General features: G+C 42.7%; 1 protein-coding gene across 5 annotated transcripts in view; it reads right to left on the bottom strand.

Annotated features, from left to right (window-relative positions):
• Positions 1–25045, bottom strand: part of STXBP6 (syntaxin binding protein 6) — a 275659-nt gene that overhangs the window by 66502 nt on the left and 184112 nt on the right. For all 5 annotated transcript variants that reach the window (XM_082832513.1, XM_082832514.1, XM_082832512.1 and 2 more), the window contains one exon: positions 867–997. In XM_082832513.1, coding sequence (XP_082688639.1) covers positions 867–997 — 131 coding nt within the window. The remainder of the gene's footprint in view (positions 1–866; positions 998–25045) is intronic.

Below are 25045 nucleotides of genomic sequence, written 5' to 3'. Positions count from 1 at the left end.
TTGACTTCCCAATTACTCGAAAAAGGATTCCTTTAGGTTCTTGGCACTGAACAGTATTAATCTTGTCCCTAACCTTTGGCAGGAAAAGATTACCCCTTACTATTATAGTATATAGTTACATTTTACATTTTCTTTTTCCTCATTTTTTTTTTTTTTTGCGGTACGCGGGCCTCTCACTGTTGTGGCCTCTCCTGCTGCGGAGCACGGGCTCCGGACGCGCAGGCCCAGCGGCCATGGCTCACGGGCCCAGCCGCTCCGCGGCATGTGGGATCTTCCCGGACCGGGGCACGAACCCGTGTCCCCTGCATCGGCAGGCGGACTCTCAACCACTGCACCACCAGGGAAGCCCTCTTTTTCCTCATTATTGATGTATTTTATGGTGAGTGTGTGAGCAAAGGGAATTCACTTGGAATACATAACTCTACCATGGAATGTTTCTCTTATTAAATCCAATGGAATCCTAATACATCATTTTTAAGGTGCAGTTCATTTATTTGATTTTTGGTAAATAAACCTCATCACTGGTGGCCTTAGGAGATAAATGGAGCTTCGACGAACATGGTTTGTCATATTGATAATCACAGATGTGATTATCTGGATCTGCTCTTTGCACTTGGCTGATAAACATATTACTGGAGTAGCACTTCTTCAATATTCATCCCCTTAGGCACCTCCGTCAAACATGATGAAAAGGTTTATAATTTCCCGTAAGAAGGGCACAGGAATCGAAAAGTCTTAGCCACATAACCGAAATAGAGCAATAGTCTTGTTAAAAATGACTCAGACAACCATCACCCTGCCAAGGTCAATGAGAGAGTCATTGTGTGGAAAGAACACCTTCGCTCAGCACTGGACAGTTCACTCACCCGATTAGGATCGATGCCATTAACCTGGCGAAGCTGCTCAAGCATCCACTGTGATCTCCGCACGAACGACGTGGAGCCTTCAAACTGTTTGACCTTCGTGATGGATGCCTGGGTGGGTTTCTTGTTTGTCACTGCCAAGAAAAGACCAATCAGATTAGCGGGTGTGCAGGGTGGTCTGGGTCCTCATTCAGTGGTGTGTCCATCTTATACCTACATACATATGTGCAATGAGAGAGAGAGAGAAAAACTGATGTATCTGTTGTGTGTATAGAGAGAGAGAAATATACTTATGTGTGTATATACATGTGTATGTGTATGAATACAGAGGGGAGGAAGGGGGGGGAGGGAGGGAGGGGGAGGGAGAGATAAGTACAGAGAGAAAGAAAGAGAAGCAGAGAAAGAGGGAAAATGAAAATGAATGAATATGTGTACCTTTAGTAAGAGATGGACTCAAAGAAATAGTAACATGCACCCTCAAGCAGTTACAATATAATTTTAATTGTAAGGGCAGCTTCATTTATGCCGTCATCCACTCACATTGAACACGACAGGAATAATTAACACCAAGCTCCTCTAATGGAGGCTACAAATGCACAGTGATGTCTAGCAGGGAAAGCAGCATATGGGGCTGACAGGCATCAGGTAGGGGTAGTTAGGAAAGGCTGCATTTTAAAGGAAGTGCAGGTTACCGGTTCCCCTAGGGAGCTGCAATGCATATTTCTAATGTTATAGTCCAGTGTAAATATTCCAGGCTTTAGTGAGAAGATAAGAAGTAATACTTCACTCAAAAAAAAAAAAAAAAACCCAACTATTTGGCTTTAAAATATAGTCAGTTTGTATCCAGTTTGCATCTGATTATAACCCCTGCCCCTCTCCACATATGAATTCCTGAGGTCACCACAACTGTAGGGCCAGGACAGTTCCTCCTCCTGGCCTTAGTCAGTTCTCCCTTCCATGCTGAGGATGGACCCTGTCACCTCTTGGACAGAGGTCAAGTAGCAGCCACCAGGAGAGAGTCACTCTGAATATTTCTCTGTCTGCTTACTTCAGGATTAGAGCCTCAAGGGAGGGGAGGTAATTATTTTAGAAGGGTTTTCCTAAAAGCTCCTCCTGAGCTCTGCCTATAAGAATTGTAAGTTTAAATAGAAACGATGCTCTTAAAGGAGCCAGGAAAAGTGGAAAGCATTCCTTGTAATGAATGCAATCCTAGTAAGACTGTGCATCAGTGCTACATTCTTTCTTAGTTTCAAATAAGCCCACAGAGCCCACACTTGCAAATAACCATGCAAATGCTCAACAGATGGCAAAAAGAATCCTTGCGGGATGAAGGACAGAAAACACCTATTCCAGTCATGATTGGTGGTAAGAAGGCTCTCCTTCACGCATACCAGAGTTTTATCCCAGCTTCAGTGTCTGGGGTCATGAAAGCAGTGACCAAGAGGGGAAAGAAATGTGGGCACCCTGCCTTTAGGGTGAGTAAGAACCCTATGGTACAGGACTGGGCTGTTTTTAGGATCTCAGTACAATCTTCTCCCTTTGTTCCTAACCAGAATTTGGCAAACATTTTTTAAAAATGTCAAATAATGCTTAGGTTTACTGCCCATTATTCAGTTATATTTGGCTAGAAGCTTATGAACATTTCACACCAATTACGTTTACTTTCACGGTTAAAAAGTCATCATCCCCTTAACACCCACGATCAAGGAAATGTTATAGTCTTCCATTCACAAATGGCCTGTCTAGCCTACAGCTCCATGTATAAGTCTGCTTAAGTCCCATTAGGAACAACCATTCCCTTCACTAAATTCACACAATATTACCAGTCTGCCAGGGCTGTCTGTCCACTTAATTTAATTCATTTATTTTATGTGTTTATATGACACAAAGGGAAGCTCTAATAGGTTTCTCTGATAGTCAGGCCCTGCTCTGCTGTTTTAATGTCAAGGGAAACAACACACCTGGAATATATGTGGGTCCTAAAATGTGCTTAAACGATTAAAGAATGCTTTTCAATAACAGGAAAACATGGGTTCCTGTATTAGACACACACCCCTAAACACACAAAGAGGATTTCCTCCTTTGTTTATGTAAATCACACGACATTTAGGCATCCTGGGAAACATGAAGGCTTTCCTTCTGACTGCAGTTAACTCATATTTTTATTTCTGGTCCATTTATTTCCAACTAGTTTATAGCATTATAAAAGTTCAAACATAAAGCAAGATTGCCGTAATTATTGGCATGTTTGAGACTGACACTTTTAGGAAGGCAAGTTCCACTGGAAGTTTGTCACTGAAATGAGAAGGGCAGGAACTCCACCCACCCAACAAATGCCCCACGGAATTGTTCAACAGCAATCACACTGCAGAGTGGTCATTTTTAACAGAGGCAGTTACAACTTCATCCATTCCTGACTTTTTTCCCTCTTTTACGTTATTGCTTGCCCAGTTCTTGGAATCTGATAGTTTTCCTGGGCACTGAGCCCGGTTTGGTTTTAATTTTTGTTTATTGTTATTATCTCCAACATCCCAGTTTCTATTTTGAAGCAGGTGCCTTAAAATGATATTATTATATACACATTACATAGAATTCAATAAAGACTTTCCCCTGCTGAGGTCAAAACAGTTGCACAATCACACCACTGCCAGACTTTGAGTTCTGTGCTAGAAGGAGGCATGTTTTAACCCCTTCCTCTTTTGGTGTTTTTAGGATCCATAGCTGTTAAAAATAAGTCAGTCAGTCAAATTCCAGATGTCTAGTGAAAAACAGAAATTTACCTTCTCCTTCCCAAGGAAAGCTAATTGATAGCACACGCTGGAAAATACAACCAAATGATCTGAATCAGTAATAGCATAGTGCTGTATGTCCAACTACCCCCATAAGGTAGACTCCATATTCATTATTTTGAATAACTTTAAAGGCGAGATAATCAGGGCATTTCTGTCATGCCTTGATCATTCATGAGGAAAAGGTAAATATATAGGCATTCAAAGGGGATATGATATTCCCAGGTAATACTGCAGACCACCCAGAATCAGCCTGATACCCTGGTTTTCCACTCAGACCCGCACATCGAAATCACCTGGGAGTTTTACAACAAAAACACCAAACACTGTCAATCAGAATCCCTGGGGGTGTGGCCCTGGCATCCATATTTTAAATCTCTCCAGTTGACTCTGAGGCACTTTGACTGTTGAGAGCCCCTGAATTATGTATTTAGTCATTTAACAAATATTTATGGCATATTTATTAGATGGAAGATACAGAAGGAAGTTTTATGGCAATTCAAATATTGAGTAAAAAGTGGTTCTGAATCAAGAACTTTGGTGGGGAGGAGATAAGGATGATGCAACAGAGTATTAAAGCATCACAGGAAAAATGACATAGGAGTCATCTGAGGTGTGTAGGTGGGGGTGCTTTAAGGACCAAGGTAGAGTTGGGGAAAGTCAGGGAGGTTTCATGAAGCAGCCACATTCCAGGAATTATAACATCAGCCCTCACCTGGACGTCTGTGATTTTCCCCAAACCGGCTTTCTGACCAGCTTGGCTATTCAAACTGAAATACATAAGACTGAACCATCTTTGAAAAACTCCTTGCCAAAGAAATCTTGAGAAAGAAGAACAAAGCTGGAGGTGACATGCTTCGGTAAGTCAAGTTTTGGGGTTATCCAAGCCTAATGCTTCTTTTCACTCACTCCTGGAACCCACTGCTTTCTATGGTGGCATCAGAGGAAGACAGAAGCATGGGGCAAACCGAAGCCAGGTCCTTCTGCTACCAGTTGTGACAAAAAGAATGTGGTTTTCATGGCTGCATGCCTTCTTTCAGCCTTCATGTAGACTTATCTACATCTCAGCTGTAGTTAAGAAGCAGTGTTAGGAACTCTTATGTCTAGAATATCATTACCGTCATTACTCTAGTGGTGTAACATCTCTTTCTCATGAACTAATGGTGTAAAGAGTTCTTTTAAAAAATGGTCCAGGGGCTTTCGTGGTGGCACAGTGGTTGGGAGTCCGCCTGCCGATGCAGGGGACACGGGTTCGTGCCCCGGTCCGGGAAGATCCCACATGCCGCGGAGCGGCTGGGCCCGTGAGCCATGGCCGCTGAGCCTGCGGGTCCGGAGCCTGTGCTCCGCAACAGGAGAGGCCACAACAGTGAGAGGCCCGCGTACCGCAAACAATAAAAATAAAAAATGGTCCAGCCATGAAACACTGTACAGAAATAAGACACTTAGCCATAGTCAAAGAGTGGAGATCACCAGCCTTGCTTTTGCCCAGTGAGAAAATTCTATTTAATCAAAACCAGAGAAGCCAGCCAATAGTACAGTACCATCTAGTCGATCAAACCTGGTCTTGTATCAAGTTAGGAATTGGTGGAAGAGGGGACAAAGGCTGTTATCAGAAAGGAAAGACAGAAATGCAGGTTACTTGCATGTGATGCTAAATGGCAGAAAAACACACACTCTGCCAGGGATTAGGAGACTGATCCTCCATTTCAAGGTCCAAAGGTTGGGAGACTGCTTTTTTTTTAAAGTCACTCTTTCCTCTACAATCTCATTATTCAGAGTATCATGTCTCAATCGTCCCAAACAGGAAAATCAGTTTTGCCCAAATACAAAACATCTAGTCTCAGTCCTAAGACATTGTTTTAAAGAAAACAAATAATCAGCATTTAAAGAAAATGATGACTCACAACCTCTACCGTCTCATTTTTCATAGATATTATATTTTCACTAACACAAACATTCCTTTACACATTAAAGTCAAATTGAATCATAACTTTATGTGGTCATTTCTTATTAAAAAAAAAAAGGTGAAGAACAAATTGTAGTATCTACAATATAATTTGAGGTCAAGGCTAGGCAGCTAAAACGTAGAATTTACCATACCTATACCTAAGATACCTAAAAATGTCTGTCATCATGCTTAGCCCTCTCCTGATCTCGTAGTTGAGTGAAAGTCAGCATTTTGTGGTGTGACTTAGCCCTCTGCTCTGCTGGAGTCTAACGGCCAGACGTTTTGATTTCAATAAGACTGTTGATGAGAAATAAACAATTTGGAGCAAGGAAGAAGAGTGATGTCCACACAGAATCTCATCAGGGCTGCTCTCTGGCTGTGTCGGAGGTGACAGACATAAAGGAAAAAAAAAAAAAAAGAAATCCTCTGAGATGTGATTCAGGAAGTAAAAGCAAGATTGAGCATGGGTGCTGGGTGCTGATGCGGCACAGAGACGGGCTAAGAGGACAAGGTGAGAAATGACTGCTTGGGACTGTTTTTCTTAATGCTCTTCCCAAACCCTAATGTATGCTAATTCCAGGTGGATTTCACAGTATCTATGGAGAAATAAATTTCAAGTCTGAGGCTGCATCAGCAATTTTATGCAGTGAGATGGCTGAATGTTTACAAAGCTTAGAAGCAAAGGTATCTAGACTGTTACCTCACATACTTTCAGAACAGGGACCCGTCATCACTGCTACGGGGAGTGGGGAATGGAGCCTGGCGCTCTCCCCACAGGGCTGATCATTTGCTTCTCACGTGATTTCTCAAAGTGTGTCATAATTCAGGGACACAGTTGTTTAGATTCCACAGGCTCCCGAACTAGACCAATTCATGAAATGGCCAAGCTTGTCTTTGGGGCCCTATTCCTCTCCTTCCATCTTAGGTCCTGGGGGCTCTCTGGTCAGATTCCTCACAGGACCCAAATGGGTTTGAAAGGGTATTCTTCAATCTGCATGTGTTTAGGAAGAAAAACTTAATCCAAATAAACAACAGCTGCAACAACAAAAACGGTGGCATTTCAGTCATGACCACCAAGCCGGTGAGGAAGAATACAGGATGCCCTTCTACAGTCCCTGCTCCACTAACTCTAAAGGGGAGGGAAGGGGAGAGTCCTGCACAGGGCTGTGAGGTTTGTTTTTTAAAGGCAGACTTCTATGGTCTACAGGAGGGATAATCACCAAGAAAGGAGTTTTCCACACAAACGATTCCTTATTTGGTATCACTAGTTCCTAGGGCTGTACCTACATCACATTCTCATCTCCAAATTGGAGGGGGAGGAGGATGAGATTCAAAGTCTAGGACATTTCTCCAAAAGGATACCAAAAGAAATTTGTATGGGAAACCTCTTTTTTCTAAATAAGTTTGGAGGAGTCCTTCAGTAGAAGGAGAAGAATACGAAACATCTTTCATCAAGCATTCTTCAGGAAGGATTCTTTTAATATGAAAGTACAGCATCATACCCAAAGTAGCTGACAGCTACACATGTGTAGAGCAAGCAAGCCCCCTAAACTAACTCTGCAGGAAGTACTAGCTGGTTTTAATGTTTCCAAATTACCAAAAGGAGACAGCATTACTTCTGCAATGTACAACTTCAATGTCTCATGCCAACATGAGCTCCAGGTTAAAAATCTAGTCTTGGGGGGGCTTCCCTGGTGGCGAGGTGGTTGAGAGTCCGCCTGCCGGTGCGGGGGACGCGGGTTCGTGCCCCGGTCCGGGGGGATCCCGCATGCCGTGGAGTGGCTGGGCCTGTGGGCCATGGCCGCTGAGCCTGCGCATCCGGAGCCTGTGCTCCGCAACGGGAGAGGCCACAACAGTGAGAGGCCCGCGTACCACAAAAAAAAAAAAAAAAAAATCTAGTCTTGAGAATTCCCTGGTGGTCCAGTGGTTAGGACTCTTGTGCTTTCACTGCTGGGGCCCAGGTTCAATCCCTGCTCTGGGAACTACGATTCCGCAAGCCTTGTGGCGCTGCCTAAAAAACCCAACAAAACCCCAAAATCTAGTCCCTTCCAATTTTAATCTTCTTACCCCTGTCAATAATTTTACTTTAACTATAAAAATACGTAGATTTTTATTTTGAAAGGGTATTCTACTTTTCAAGTCAATGACAGGCTCAGGTACATCACAGGTAGTCTTGGACTGTTAAATCTTTACCTTGAAATCAGGAAGCTTACTCCCCAGAAGGCTTGAGTTCCCATCTCAAGATGGGTGCTCCTTGGGCTTCCCTGGTGGCATAGTGGTTGAGAATCTACCTGCTAATGCAGGGGACACGGGTTCGAGCCCTGGTCTGGGAAGATCCCACATGCTGCGGGGCAACTGGGCCCGTGAGCCACAGCTACTGAGCCTGCGCGTCTGGAGCCTGTGCTCCGCAACAAGAGAGGCCACGGCAGTGAGAGGCCCGCGTACCGCGATGAAGAGTGGCCCCCGCTCACTGCAACTAGAGAAAGCCCTCGCACAGAAACGAAGACCCAACACAGCCAGAAATAAAAATAAATTAAAAGAAGGCTCAACATTAAAAAAAAAAAAAAAAAAAGATGGGTGCTCCCCTCTCCAGACCAGTACCAGGATGCCCTCCCTATTATAAACTGATACCCGGTGCCAGTGCAGGTACACACCTTCTATGTGAGAAGAGTACCCCCCGCTCCCCCCCAGTGAGATTGTAAAGACAGAGCAACAGAGAATTTGCTAATGGACCAGGTACCTATAATAGCAACATATAATATCACTAGGTTTCTGGAAAAATCAAAGCTGCTATGACTTAGCAAACATATGCTATCAAATATAATGACAACTAACAGTCAAGCAAAGACAGATTTATCTGCTATCGCTCTTTCCCTCCTTGCCACCACCACTTACTTAATACTTACAATAGTATATTTAATGTGAGGGTGTACATCACTGAAGTTCTAAAGAAAGTGAACGGTGTCACTGAGAACTTGTCACCTTCACTCTTTACTATGTTAAGTGGGGGACTAAGATCTAGCAACATGTTCTAGGTAAAACGAATGTCAATTATATTAGTGAAAATTATCTGCAATTAAAATTAGCTGGATTTATTTTGGTAAACTCTAGGTGATATCTACTAAAGCTAAACACGCACATACTCTTAAGACCCCGCAATTCTAACCCTGTGTCTGCACAACAGAAGTGAGGGCTACATCCACCCTTCTGCCTGAAGCAACCCAAATGGACAAAGTATATGAAACAGGGAATGATAGTGTGATCCCTGAGACACAGGAAATGAATGAGGCCAGCCCTACAACTGCCCTCGTTTCCGGGTTTGAGAGTTTTGCAGGCTGTAGTGCAAGGAGGAGGAACCCAGGCAGAGACGGTCAGACTCCCTACACTGAGGAGACAGAGCCGAGAGCGCAGGGAGATCAAGGTCATTAAAATTCTCAGGACAGAGTCATGAAGAAAGAGAACTACACGCACAGAGAACTCTGGAGACCTGCAGAGATTTGGCCTTAAGTATTTAGCTAAGTACTTCTCACCACAGGTGTGTGAGGAAACTACCTGAGGCCAGAGAAAGAACCACTCAAAATGAACAGAGGAAACAGTACTCCAGGCTCCAAAAGGGCTGGGCATAGTGCCTATCCCCACCAGCCTGACTGGAAAACCTCAAGATTCAGGGGGCACTGAGGATACACAGAGGGGTCTTGCCCTATGAGTGAGGGATAATTAGCCCTAGACTGAACAATGCTTTAGTCTTGCTTACAGATGACAATGGTGTATGATTTTATAACATATGGAAAAGTAAAATGTGTGACAATAATAGCATATCCACGTAACATCCTCCCATGGTTCTTTTAGAATAAATATTCCTATTAAAAGATGCTGCTCAGCGGTGGGGTCATGTCAGGGAGTTGGGAACCAGGCTGTTCCCTCACAGTGAGGAGTAAGGGCCCCTCTTCACAGCTGCCGAGAGATGGGGAAGTAGAGGCTGCAAAAATGATTCCATCTTTTCTCACTGTAAGGGGCGTTTGAGCTCTAAGAATGCTTTTTAGCAGCTCCCACTGGTAAAATAGGTATTGAATTTCTACCAAGTATGGCACTTCCCTGAAGAGAACTGCTGCTTGGCCTGTACTTTTCGGTATATAATAGATAATGTGAAAGGAAAGTGTCACGTTCAAGGAGTTGCTTTTTCAAGTTTTATTCCCAGCCTCTGAGCTGCTTGTAGAGTAATGTAATTCATTCTTCAGTCAGGTAGCTGCTGCTTTGATGCCTTTGTCTTTAGATGCTCTGTTTGTAAATCTCTCCTAAGAATAGATCAAAAATGATGTTTATATCTGTTTCCAGAATTGAGGAAGTAAGAACAGAATGAGGCTTTATGACTGCAGTTAACCCCTTCTGTTTTCTTCATTGTATATTACGGGATTTGGTATTGGATTTAATCTCTTTCAGAAACCATCACTGTTCTCACAAATCAAGGCATTTACTTCCCTGGCGTGGGCCTGTTTGTTTGTTTGTTTGTTTCACAGTTACACTACATAAACCAGACATATACGCTTTCCATATAAAATATGAAGTTTCAATAACTAACATTAACCAGGTTTTTTAAGTCATTGTATGTTTACCCTTTACCCAGAATGCATGCAAATTGATTTTTTCCGCAGGTATATAGGGAAAAGTTTAAGGAAGTTAAAAACTCAAGCACAGTGGGAAACCTTGGGTTGCTGAATCTCATGAAATCATGTTTTCAGGGAGGCTGAGACAAACAGAATTTTAAGAGAGATGCTGCTAGAATAAGGCTTGCAGGAAAAAAAGATTGTTTAAAAGGCTTTAATCCACAACTTCTTCTCCTTCTAGTCTCCTAATAGTTCTATAATTTCCTGGTTTTTACCATTTTCTCTGCTCTCCTTAGTTCCCAGGATACCCCTCTTTTCTAGTAAGAAAATAGATCAAGCCTTACAACCATGGCTTGATCCTGAAACAGACCAGTTGAGCCTGATATAAGTTGTTGGCTTATTCATGGTTCCTGGTGTTCTTCCTCCTTTGTTGATTCACTCATTCATTTATGTGTGTGTACTTGCACTGGCACCGGGTATCAGTTTATAATAGGGAGGGCATCGTGGTACTGGTCTGGAGAGGGGAGCACCCATCTTTTTTTTTTTTTTTTTTTTTAATGTTGAGCCTTCTTTTAATTTATTTTTATTTCTGGCTGTGTTGGGTCTTCGTTTCTGTGCGAGGGCTTTCTCTAGTTGCGGTGAGCGGGGGCCACTCTTCATCGCGGTACGCGGGCCTCTCACTATCGCTGCCTCTCCCGTTGCGGAGCACAGGCTCCAGATGCGCAGGCTCAGTAGCTGTGGCTCACGGGCCCAGTTGCCCCGCGGCATGTGGGATCTTCCCAGACCAGGGCTCGAACCCGTGTCCCCTGCATTAGCAGGTAGATTCTCAACCACTACGCCACCAGGGAAGCCCAAGGAGCACCCATCTTGAGATGGGAACTCAAGCCTTCGGGGGATTAAGCTTCCTGATTTCAAGGTAAAGGTTTAACAGTCCAAGACTACCTGTGATGTACCTGAGCCTGTCATTGACTTGAAAAGTAGAATACCCTTTCAAAATAAAAATCTACGTATTTTTATAGTTAAAGTAAAATTATTGACAGGGGTAAGAAGATCAAAATTGGAAGGGACTAGATTTTGGGGTTTTGTTGGGTTTTTTAGGCAGCGCCACAAGGCTTGCGGAATCTTAGTTCCCAGAGCATAAATAGCATAAAACTCAGGACGGGAAAAAGGGGATGTGAAATACTGGGAGGTTCTTATACTATATATGAACTAGTATACTATCACTCGCAGGTAAAGCATGTTAAGTTAAAGGTGTATGCCATAAACTCTAAAGCAATTACTGAAATAACAAAACGGAGAGTCAAACTAATCAGAGATGGTTAAGTTTTATGTGTCAGTTTGGCTGTGGTTAGGCCATGGCACCCCAGTATTTGGTCAAACATTCTTTTTGATGTTTCTGTGAGGGTGTCTTGGGAATGACATTTAAATTAGTGGACTCTGATTGCACTCCATAATGTGGGCTGGCCTCATTCAATCAGCTGAAGGGCAGAATAGAACAGCAGACTGACTTCTGCAGGGCAAGAAGGAATAGTGGTTTTCAGAGTTGAACTACGACATTAGTTCTTGCCTGGGTCTCCAGCCTGCCAGCCCACCCTGCAGATTTTGGACTTCACAGCCTCCACAATCGCGTGAGTAAATTCCATATATAAATATAAACACGCACACTATAAATACTATATATAATATTAATATATACACATCCTATCGGTTCTGTTTCTTTGGAGAATCCTGACTAACACAATAGCTAATAAGCTAACAAAGAAAACAGCAACAGCTAAAAGAATAAAATACTTAGGAATATATTTAACCAAAAGAGTACAAGGCTTGTATAGTCAAAATCACAAGACATTACTGAAAGAAATTAAAGAAGACTTAACATAAAAACATCTTGTATTCAAGGATTAGAAAACTTAATGTTGTTAAGTATGGCAAAATCCCTAAATTCATCTACAGATTCAAATGGAGAGACATACTGTGGTCATGGGTTAAAAGACTCAATTTTAGGGCTTCCCTGGTGGCGCAGTGGTTGAGAGTCCGCCTGCTGATGCAGGGGACACGGGTTCGTCCCCCGGTCCAGGAAGATCCCACATGCCGCGGAGCGGCTGAACCCGTGAGCCATGGCCTCTGAGCCTGTGCGTACAGAGCCTGTGCTCCGCAATGGGAGAGGCCACAACAGTGAGAGGCCCGTGTACCGCAAAAAAAAGAAAAAAAAGAAAAAAAAAAAAGACTCAATTTTATTAAGATGTCAGGAGACAAGAATATACAAGGGAGAAAAGACAGTCTCTTCAATAAGTGGTGTTGCGAAAACTGGACAGCTACATATAAAGAATTAGATTAAAACATTTCCTCACACTATATGCAAAAATAAACTCCAAATGGATTAAAGACCTAAATATAAGACCTGAAACCATAAAAGTCCTAGAAGAGAACATAGGCAGAACACTCTGACGTAAATCATAGCAATATTTTTTTTGATCTGTCTCCTAAGACAAAAGAAATAAAAGCAAAAATAAACAAGCGGGACCTAATTAAACTTAAAAGCTTTTGCACAGCAAAGGAAATCATCGACAAAACAAAAAGACACCCTACTGAATGGGAGAAAATATTTGACTGATAAGGGGTTAATATCCAAAATATATAAAGAGGTCATACAATGCAATATCAGAGAAACAAACAACTGGATTAAAAAACAGGCAGAGGACCTGAATAGACATCTTTTCTAAAGAAGACATATAGATGGCCAAGAGGCACATGAAAGGATGCTCCGCATCGCTAATTATTAGAGAAATGCAAATCAACACCACAATGGGATATCACCTCACACCAGAATGGCCATCATCAAAAAGTCTACAAATAACAAATGCTGGAGAGGGTGTGGAGAAAAGGGAACCCTCTTGCACTGTTGGTAGGAACGTAAACTGGTGCAGCCACTATGGAGAACAGTATGGAGGTTCCTCAAAAAACTAAAAATAGTTAGCATATGATCCAGCAATTTCACTCCTGGAATATCTGAAAAAAATGAAAACACTAATTTGAAAAGATACATGCACCGCAATGTTCACAGAAGCATTATTTACAATTGCCAAGATATGCAAGCAACCCAAGTGTCCATCAACAGATGAATGGATAAAAAAGATATATTCTTCTTTAATATTCTGTCATTACTCAGCCATTCCAATATTACTCAGCCATTCCAAAAGAAGAATGAAATTCTGCCCTTTGCAACAACGTGGATGGACCTAAAGAGTATTATCCTTAGTGAGATAAGTCAGGCAGAGAAAGACAAATACTGTATGTTATGACTTATATGTGAAATCTAAAAAATAAAACAAATGAATATATATAACAAAACAGAAACAGACTCACAGATATAGAAAACAACCTAGTGGATCCTAGCGGGGAAGAGGAAGGGGGTAGGGGCAAAATGGGGTATGGGATTAAGAGATACAAACTACTACTATAAAGTAGGAAAGCAACAAGGATATATTGTGTATATATATATATATATTGTATGTATATATATATAGCAAAGGGAAACATAGCCATTATTTTGTAATAACTTTAAATGGAGTGTAATCTATAAAATATTGCATTACTATGTTGTACACACATGAAACTACAGTAATACAATATTGTAAATCAACTATACTTACACTAAAAAAAAAAGCCAAAAAAAAAAAAAGGATGTCAATTCTTCCCAATATAATCTATAGATTTAATGCTACTGCAATCAAAATTCTTGCAAGGTTTTTAGGTAGACTATGACCAATTGATTACAGAAATTCACATGGAAATGCAAGTGATCTAAAAGAGCAAAAATAACTCTGAGGGGAAAAAAGGAACAAAGTTGGAGGACTCAAACTACCTGATTACATGACTTGTCATAAAACCAAACTAATCAAGATATTATAGTACTGGCATCAAGACAGACACATAGATCAATGGAACAGAATAGAGAGTCCAGTATACAGATCTTCCTTGATCTACAATGGGGTTATGTCTCAACAAACCCACTGTAAATGGAAAATATCTTAAGTCGAAAATGTACTTAATATACCCAACACATTGAACAACATAGCTTAGCCTAGCCTACCTTAAACGTTATCAGGACACTTACATTAACCTGCAATTAGGCAAAATCATCTAACACAAAGCCTATTTTATAATAAAGTGCTTAATAATAAAGTGTGTAATATCTCATGTGATTTATTGAGTACTACACTGAAAGTGAAAAACAGAACGACTGTATGGGTACAGAATGGTTTTCAGTTTGTTGTTTGTTTACTCTCGTTACTGCATGGCTGAGTGGAGCTTGGCTCGCCGTCGCTGCCCAGCATCATGAGGGAGGATCATACAGCATGTTGCTAGCCCAGGGAAGATCAAAATTCAAAGTATGGCTACTACTGAATGCGCATTGCTTTTGCACCATCGTAAAGTCAAAACACCGTAAGCTGAACCATCATAAGCTAAGTTGGGGACCGCCTGCATATGGAAAACGGATTTTCTTTTTTTAAAATTTTTTTTCCTAGTTTTCTTTCCTTTTCTTATTTCACTTTCCTTTGGCTGTGCCATGTGGCTTGCAGGATCTTAGCTCCCCAGCCAGGAATCGAACCCAGGCCCCCTGCCGTAGAAGCACGGAGTCCCAACCTCTAGACCGCCAGGGACTTCACCGGAAAACTGATTTTTTTTCAACAAAAGTGCAAGGGCAATGCAGTGGATAAAGGATCGTTTTTTTCAACTAATGATACTCGAACAATTGAATATCCACATGCAAAAGAAAAGGAACTTCAGCTCATACTTTGTACCATATACAAAAATTAAGTAAAAAATGTATCAAGAGGGCTTCCCTGGTGGCGCAGTGGTTGAGAGTCCGCCTGCCGATGCAGGGGACACAGGTTCATGCCCCGGTCTGGGAAGATCCCACATGCTGCGGAGCAGCTGGGCCCGTGAACCATGGCCGCTGAGCCTGCGCGTCCGGAGCCCGTGCTCCACAATGGGAGAGGCCACAACAGTGAGAGGCCCAAGTACCGAAAAAAAAAAAAAAAAAAATGTATCAAGAGATCTAAATGTAAAAAGTCTAAAACTATAAAACTTGAAAGAAAACAAGAAAATCTCTGTGACCTTGGGCTAGGCAAGGCTTCTTAGATATGGCAATAAAAGCACAACTCAGGAAAGGATAAATTAACTAGGATCAAAATGAAAAACTGCTCTTCAAGAGAATTAAAGACAGGTCACAAAGTGGCAGAAAATATTTGCAAATCATTGTCTGGTAAAGGACTTGTATCGGAGTATACTTTTGAAAACTCTCAAAACCCAATAAAAAGAACCCATATAAAAAAAATGATCAAAAGATTTGAAAAAACACTCTATTAAAGACAATGTGGATGGGAAAAAAAGCACAAAAGATGCTCAACATCATCAGCTATTAAGGAAATGAATACCTGATGAGGTACTATGAGGTACCATTGCACACCTGTTAGAATGACTAAAATTCAAAAGGCTGACCATGCCAAGTATTAGCTTGTGCAAATATTCAGAGCAGCTGAATTCAGAGCAGCCCCAAACTGGAAAAACCTTAAGATCCATCTCAAAACAATTATGCTGAGTGAAAGGCAGACCAAAAAAACAAAAAAACACCCCACAACAGTATATTCTATATGTTTCCATTTACATAAAATTTTAGGAAGTGCAAACTTACATATAAAGACAGAAAGCGTATCAGTGGTTGCCTGAACATATGGAGTGGGATATGGGAATGCTCAGGGCCACGGAGAGATTACAAAGGGGTACAAGGAAACTTTGGGGGATGAGGGATAGGTTAATTACTTTGATTGTAGTGATGATTTTGTGGGTGCACACATGTAAAAAGTTACTAAACTGTACCATTCAGATATGTGAAGTTTCTTCCAGATTGGTTATATCTCAATAATGCTACTAAAAAAGTCACAAAACTAATCTATAGTGATTGTGGTCAAAATGGAGATTACCTTTGATGGAGGTAGAAGGGAACCTTCTAGGGTGCTGGAAAGGTTCTATATGTTGGTACAGGTGATGCTTACATGGGTTTACACACATATAAAAAGCTCATTGAACTGTACACTTAAGATATGTATACCTTACAATATGTAAGTTATACCTAAATAAAAAGTAAACCAATGATAATAATAATGGAAGGGTTTGAGAATTTCCCTGTAGTGGTGCTATGAACTTCTTTGCTACCAGTTTGTCATCACCAACCCTGACAGATGTATCTCAGCACTTGCCGCACACCTAGCTCATTCCAAGGTTAATGTCAGTAAAAGAGTCACACCACCCAGAATGTTTCCCAAAGAGGAATAATGTGCAAACTTGTAAGTTTTCTTAGTCTGTTCTGGCTGCTTATAACGAAGTACCATAGACTGGGTGGCTTATAAACAGAAATTTATTTCCCACAGTTCTGGAGGCTGGGAAGTTCAAGATCAAGGCAAAAGCATATTCAGTGCCTGGTGAGACCCCACGTTCTGGTTCACAGATAGCTATCTTCTTGTTGTGTCTTCACATGGCAGTAGGGGAGAGAATGCTCTAGGATCGCTTCTTATAAGGGCGCTAATCTTATTCATGAGGGCTCCACCCTCATAACCCAATTACTTCTCAAAGGCCCCACCTCCTAATACCATCATGTTGGGGGAGTTAGGATTTCAACATATAAATTGGAGGGGAGAAGCACAAACATTCAGTCCATAACAGAAGTGAATTTATTCACTGCAATTCTGATACTTGCTTTTATAAAAATCTACCTGTAGGACTTGAAAGTATATCCTACTTGCAAAGCTCTCCACGTGGGCTAATGGTCCCCTTTTCTGCTCAACTCTTTTGGAACCTTTCTCCAGTTACCCCTACTCTTGGTTGAAGCTTCCATCACTCCCTCTTTTCAGACTTCTACTCTGACTGTGAACGTGCTTAATGTTTTCTTTTCCCATGAGAATCTTCTGTTGACAAGGCCAGTCCTCAAGCTCCATCCATTCTTTTGAGAAATGTGGTAGTGAGTGAAAAGAGGTATGTGCGCTTAGTCCCTCACTGCTTCTCCCATCACTTCCCTGCCCACTTACCACTCTCCAGAAACTGCTCTATGAAAATTAAAATGCCTCCAAACTATGTTACCCAATGGTTTTTCCTTCTGTCATCATCTTCCTTGTTTCACTGCAGCACTGCCTGCAGTCTAGACACACTCGAGACAATCCTTCAGGCATTCTTTGGACATAACAAGGCTTTTGGGCATAACAGTTAATGCCAAAGCTCAAAGGTGGCAAAGAGCTGGACATGTTCAAAGAAGAGAAGACTGGGGTAGCAAAATAGTGAGAAAAGGAATGAATGAATGAGGTCGCAGACACAAGCAAGTGTCAGATTGTGAAGGCCCAGGTGGACAAGGCTTTGTAAACATGAAGCTGGAGTGTAATGGGTCTGATTTACATTAAAAAGAAAACTGTCTAACTGTTGTAGGTCATGGTGATGGCAGGAGTGTGCATGAAAGCAGGGAAAGCACTTAGGAGCTTCTACACAGAAAAGGGACAGTGTGTCCCACTCTCCACAGCTGTTGAGCCCCCAGAGGAAATCCTCGAGGTCAATCACCAAGTCCCAGTCATCTTCCTACTCTAATGCCTCATGTACCGTAAGCCACTGTTTATTAAACATCTCACTTTGCAATGTCAGAATAAAGATCACTCTCTGATTTGTACTTTTATTTATCTGTATGTGCTATCTCATCTACCACATTAGAAACACCCTGAGAGTAAAAGATGATGTCTTTGCATACTTCAGGGCACCCGGGAGAGTGCCCTACACAGAGTCCTAATTCAATCATGTGTCACATGAAATATCTCCATTCCCATCAGAAATAAGCAAGTTTTTGCTGTATGTACTGATGACTGTGCTTAGCAATATCTCACCCACCCTCCTCTCTTTTTTGGCCATGTCTCTGTTTTTCTTTTTCTGTCTGGAGTCATTTAAGGCAATGTCAGGGAAGGAAAAAAAAAAAAAAAAGAAGAACCAGGCACACCTGATTACAAATTCCGACACGTAAAGAGCTGCTTCTCGCGCACAGAAAGCCAGCACCTCCGTGACTTCTGCTGCAAATTCCAAGGTGGAACACATTGTTAAGCACTTCATTAGTATTTATGGAACAGCCTAGGAATCATTTCCGAAATAAATGATGCCACTTGTATTAAATGAGTCTTCCTAAGAAAAATCCCTGGGGATCTTTCAACAGCACAGCCTCGATGAAGATTCAGAACAAAAGGAGTAAAACGCCTGACCCTCTGGTGCCCAGTAGAGATACATCCAGCTTCCTCCATCCAACTCCCCACCGATGACCTCCAAATAAATCAGAACATAAGTGGAGGACAAATGGTCTTCGGGAGGTGAGGCACAACTGTGGATACATCAGTTCTTCTCAAAACTCAGCTAGTCACGATGTCCGCAGGCCTCCACTTGCCTGTCCCATGGTATCATTCCTCTCCCTCATACTTACAGCCTAGACCAGGGGCCATTCTGATTAAGGCCCATCTGCATTGGAGAGCAGTCATTGTACTGCGCTGTTGTACTCTGTGCCAGAGAGAGAAGCAGCTGCTCTCAGTAAATGCTGAATTGGTCACTAAACTCTGTGCCCAGGGGCTCAGGGATATAGTTGAGTGCTCACCTAGCCCTTCAGTGTATACACTATGGAGTGCAGTTCCTTGGTTTGACTGGATGTCACTGTGTATCTTCACTATGAAAGTAAAGGCATTATATTAAAAAATGAACAGCAGGAGTAAGCATAGTTCATGTGCGGCTGAGAAGAAACTTACTGAAGGGTCATGCATGCCAGGAAGTGCACCTACTAACTTTGAATTCTCAAACTCTTTGCATGAAATTAATTTGGCACCACAACCTCAGTCTACTTGGATTGAAATTTGGGACAGAGGTCACCAATTGTGCGTTCCAAGTTAACTTAAACTTGTTTTAAAACTATATTTAGCACTTAGAACCAGGGGCCAAATGTGTGAATTCCTTACATCAACAAAAGACTAAAAATTATAACTTCTATTGACCCCTTCAAAAGCAATATTTTGCATTCTTTTAGTGTACAAACTAAAGTTTTATTCAGTTTATGACACTAGTTTGATAGAACTAAAGCTCACTTAACCGATCTTATATGTATGATTTGTACTTCTGCCTATGCAATCACAGTGATATGGAATTACAGAATTGGAAGATGTCTTAAGAGGTTTATCCTCCAGTCTAGGTCTTACCTTTGGGCATGTTACCTTCTCAGTTACTTTACATAGGTTATTTTTCTACCTTTTTTAATGTCCATAATAATAATTTACAACTCACCCTAATAGTTGAAATGCTTCATTGATGAGAAACTCTCCTTTTAGGTGATGATTAAAGCCACTAGCGTTTCACATTCTCTAAAGTCATCATTTAATTGGTCTCCAATGTTCTCCTAGTTAAAACCCTCCCAGTTCCTTCAGCCTTCCCATATTGGGTTTCTTTTTCAATCACTACCACCCATGGGCCTTCATGGTCCCTTCACGAAACTAGATCTAAGTAGAACAGTTAAAAAATGGCGAACACAGGGCTTCCCTGGTGGCGCAGTGGTTGAGAGTCCGCCTGCCGATGCAGGGGACACGGGTTCGTGCCCCGGTCCGGGAAGATCCCATGTGCCGCGGAGCGGCTGGGCCCGTGAGCCATGGCCTCTGAGCCTGCGCGTCTGGAGCCTGTGCTCCACAACGGGAGAGGCCACAACAGTGAGAGGCCCGCGTACCACGAAAAAAAAAAAAAAAAGAAAAAAAAATGGCGAACACAATGCAACATATTCACGTTCAGCATTAGATTGATGTGGGTTTCTATTTGGTTATGTTAGTATTTTTTAAACCCATGATGCTGCATGCTTATGTTCATATTCTCTACCACAAGTATTTACAGACCCATTTATTGGTCACATCATCTCTCAAAGAGATTAGAAAAATTTTAATCGACATTTAAAACATGTCTCTACAAGCAACACCAATATTTCACATCCTACTATGTTCTTTTTGCCACTATTTCCACATAGCAGGTATCATGCCCATTTGGAGCTCCCTGAGGGAGAGAAACTACTTCCTATCCCCACTAGGGAATTTTACACCGTGTGGGCATGGCTTCTGGTCCATCCCTTTTCCATCCCCGCACTCTCGATCAAAGTTCAGGGAAATATCTTCCTCGCATGCAGGAAACATCAGTACTGACCATCTGTTGAATGAATACTCTATCAGGGGGTGGGGGTTGATGAAAGTGGGAGGATGGCATTAGAAAAAAAAAGGCACAAAATGAAAGGCTCTGCATGAAGTCTCTCTGTGTAGGTGTATAATCGGTAGTTTGCCATGGTTTCAACAATGGCCATGGGGAGGATGGGTATGTGCTGTAGGTCTTGTTCTGTCAAACTGTACACCAGATGACGATGTCAGGGGTCCAAAGGTCACCAGAACTCTCACAATGCAGCAACCAGCCAGCGGAAGCAACCAGCGGAAGCAAATGATAAAAGATCTCATCTCCAGCGTGTGGACACCACACTGTGCTGCTGCTCTCCAGACAAGGTTCCCTACTGGATGGTACCCAGAGGGACTGGGGTAAGACCAGATCACAGTTTTCAAATGTTAACATCGCTAACTCGGCAACTCTGATGTCTTCCCATAACCTAAGGTCTCGTCCACTCAAATATCATTGCCTAGGACCATAGACTCAAAATCCTCACCTTGCTCATCAGAGGCAGTGACTCTATAAGAACCTGATTCCATGGGACAAGTGAGGTAACACAGGCACTGCATCTGCCTGAGGGGCTTTGGCTACCATCTGGTGCTTCTTCCTTGTGCCCCTAATGGCTACAGGGATCAAATTCCTGATTATCTCCACAAACATCCTAATGCAGGACTTCCTAGACTAGATACAATTTTTTTTTTTTTTTTTGCGGTACGCGGGCCTCTCACTGCTGTGGCCTCTCCCGTTGCGGAACACAGGCTCCGGACGCGCAGGCTCAGCGGCCATGGCTCACGGGCCCAGCCGCTCCGCGGCACGTGGGACCCTCCCGGATTGGGGCACGAACCCGTGTCCCCTGCATCGGCAGGCGGACTCTCAACCACTGCGCCACCAGGGAAACCCTAGATACAAATTTGTACCAATTTTTCACCATCTGACTCCACAGGCCAAGGAGAGCCATTCCCAAAGCAGCCTTTGCTGAGCCTTCAGCGAATCTTACTACCTACAGGTACTGCCACTTCTGTGAAGATGGAAAACTCTCCAGGAACGAGCAATGTCAAACAAATAGAGAAACTAAACTACGCCAAGATTCCCACAAAGATTCACGTCTCCAAACACAAACTGTAGTCTAGCAACGCATTCACAGACTCCTGGTCTCTCTCAGTTGCTTTCATTTCATACCTATGGTCACTGATAACTGGGCATGTGCATTTTGGAGTTCCAAGTCACTTGTGACCCTGTAGAGACAGTTCATACAAGCCAGCACAAAGCCATAAGCACTAGCAAAACTGTGCCAATTCCACACAGACTTTGAGGAAGTGACTAACACACATCACAAAGGCCACTTTAGGGTCTGATGTTGTTATAAGAATAGAATTAATGCTTCTTTCCTATGTGCTTCCTCCACTAAGGAGGTCCACGATGTCACTGAGGGTTCTACGGGGAGAAGCCAGTGTCCACCCCAGATGAATCGTAAAGCTGCCCTCTTGATGGCTAGCCACCATCACAGTTAGCAAGAAGTCTTTGCAGATGGTGCTGGGTGGGAGTCCTTCCCATTGCTGTCATATGTAGAAGATGCTATCCTGATGGGTAAACCATTCCAAAGCCCTGATAATTCAAGTCTGAATGGTGGAACTTATTTTCAGAAAAATAAATGTTCAATTCTTTAAGGAATACAATGCAATGGCTCCTAAGTGTCCCTGGCCCCCATCTCTCCAGCCTCACGTTCTACTCCACACCTCCAAGACCGACTCCACCAGGGACTCAGCACCACAAAGTACCAGGTTCCTCCCAGGGCCTTGCACACATCCTAGACCCCCTGTCTGCACACCTCTGCTCTTTCTGACTTCTCAGCCTGGGAGGGTTTAGGGCACCTCCTGCAAATCTCAATTGTGTGCATCCGTCACAGGCCAACTCTGGATCCTCCTTCAGCCACGTGACTTTTCCTTGACACAAGACGTTCCTTCCCAAAACGTCCATGGTATTCCTCTCTAACACTCCTTTTAGGGCTTTGATGTACTGAATCTAATTCAGGAACACAAAGGAAATATGCTGTTTGCAAACAAATGATTAGTCCTAAACTGCCAGTTTAAAAAAACAAAAATTTAGTAGATGAAACCTTTTTTGTACACATCTTATCATTCTACTCATTTGCTCAGGAAGCATTTCCCCCCTGCAGGTAGTGCAAAGAGAAGCTCCAGCCAAACTTGTGACGAATTAGCAAACATTCTAAATTCAGAACACAGGAGGCCCCCTCAAATGAAAATGTATTCCCTGATAACACTGCAGTGGGATCTTGTTGTTAATTAATTCGTTTTTGGCACTCTAGGCAAAACAGGATACAGTTCTTGCTTCTCAAGGGCTTTCAGGTTACATTTAGATGAAAAAAATAATCAAGCAAGAGATGGTAGTTATATTTCAGGACCAACGGAGGGTTCAACAGGCCAGAAGAGCCAGGTCATCGTTCAGGGGAGGCACATTCTAAGGGGAGACCCTAAGAAAGAGAAGCAGCGGAATCTCTGAGAGCGGGAGGACACATTCAGGAGAGTCACTCTCTCAAGTGCAAGAATGAATGCCCCAAAGCCACATTTCTAGAGGGAAGAGAGTAAGGGTGGAAACGGCCAGAGTGTGATTGGCTGGGAATCCTGGTGAAATGGACAGATGAGAACAGTGACTTCCGCGTCTGGACTGAAGCCATCATGGCGTCACCACAGAAGGAAGCATAGGAAAGGTCACTTCCTTCTGCATGCCACATTTGTTTTTCTTCCTTTGTGCTGGACCACGACCATTAACTTTCCCCCTTCTCCTGAGGGCTCCTTTGGAAGGAGGTTTATGCTGCAGATGAAAGTCCATCTCATTCTTCCCTGACAGCTGGGAATAATGAGGGTGTGTGGGGAGAACTCATAGGGACAGTGTCCAAACACAGCAGACACAGCCGCGTCTGCCTGGACTCCTGTGTGCGCTCTGTTCCTAAGACAATGTGTCTAGCAATCTGTAGCCCACTGCACCCCCCTCAGCTAGCCGAGGTGCCTATTCTTGATGATGGGCAGGTACCGAAGATCTCCACTGTCAATTCTGCTGCCCTATAAGTGAGATGGGGAAGCATTTATAGGATCCCAAACTAAAATGAGCATACATCGAGCACTCCGAGTGGGAACATCTCATCTTCAGTAATGGCAATTTCTGAGCACGCGCGCGTGCGAGAGAGAGAGAGAGAGAGAGAGAGAGAGAGAGAGAGAGAGAGAGAGAGAGGAAACCTGCCTTTGTCCTTGGTAAAATGCTCACTCCTTCTCTCCTCCCTTAGAGGAAGGAAGATTCGTTGGCCAGTGGTCTGAACTGAGAGGGGCAGGCTCCAGGCTGTATATCAAAGCCAGAGGAGAGGAACAGTCACTCAGATTCTGACGTCCAGTGCTTATGCCCTGATGTCATATTTGCGTTATAATGGAATTCACTACACTACTAGCCTTCTTTTCTGTTGTTCAGGCATGTTCAAAAGAGGATTGTTGAAAGCCCCGGCCCCAGTTCCACCCACAGGTATATACCACAGGCTCCATCCCATGCATGGCCGCCATGCTTGAAAGGCTTCTGAGAAACCCAACTGGCTTCTAATGTAAACAAGCTTTGTTCACCAAATATAAGCCAAGCAGAAAGCTAGCATGGTTCATGCATTGTCATGGGTGGACGGTCATCTTCATTGAAAGAGTAAAGCTAATTAAATGGTTATTTTTCAGATATGAGAAAAGAGTTGTTTGCTGAGACAAAGAAGTAAAAAGGAATTTATGTGAGAAGACATAACATGTTTCCTGCTGGGAGCCTCAGAAAAAAGAGCCACAGCTCACGTAGGCATTTACTGATTAGGCTCCGTGATGAAGAGGGAAGGTCAGTCAGGTTGAGTAGGGTGTAGGTGAAGCAGGGACTGATGGAGCAAGGGGATGTACTGAGAGCAAGGGAACAGCCATCTTGAATGACCTGATCACACCGGGAGAAAAGGAATTTTCCTCTACACTTATTGGTTCTTCTGGCTGGTCTAAGAATTAACGTGACATCAGACAGATTAACAGGAGATAATCTAACAAAAGTTTAATAACATGTATTCACGGGAGATACCCAGAAAAACTGAGTCATTAGCCCAACTGTCCAAAGCCCTCACCTTCGATACTATCCTCAGCTACAGACAAAAGAGGATGTTGAGGGTGGAGAGAGTCAGTTATGGGCGGTTACCAAGAAAAGCACAGTAAACAACGGCGACTGTGATGCAGATTTAAGTCCTGGCCTTCTCCACTGATAAGAATGTCTAGATTTTGTCATCTTTCTCTTCCAGATACAGAGAGGGAGACACCCTTACAAATGGAGATTTCCTTTACAAATGTAAATTTTTCTTACAAAATAGCAACTCCTATTTGGTTTTCAGAGCCCTTCCCGTGTCTGCTGTCTCTCAGAAAAGAAAGAAGAAGAAAAAACAACTTAAAACAATTAATATGCCAGAGAGACATATTTTAGCATGGGAAATTCTGCTCCTGTACATCATAGACTCCATTGTATCATTCAATCTATTCCTTATCCGTTCTCATAAATTAAATTACTCTA

This window comes from Leucopleurus acutus, assembly GCF_964270905.1.
Source record: "Leucopleurus acutus genome assembly, chromosome: 1".
NCBI lineage: Eukaryota > Metazoa > Chordata > Mammalia > Artiodactyla > Delphinidae > Leucopleurus > Leucopleurus acutus.
Note: the sequence above shows the minus strand (reverse complement) of the source record. Positions and strands in the feature narration are given on the sequence as shown.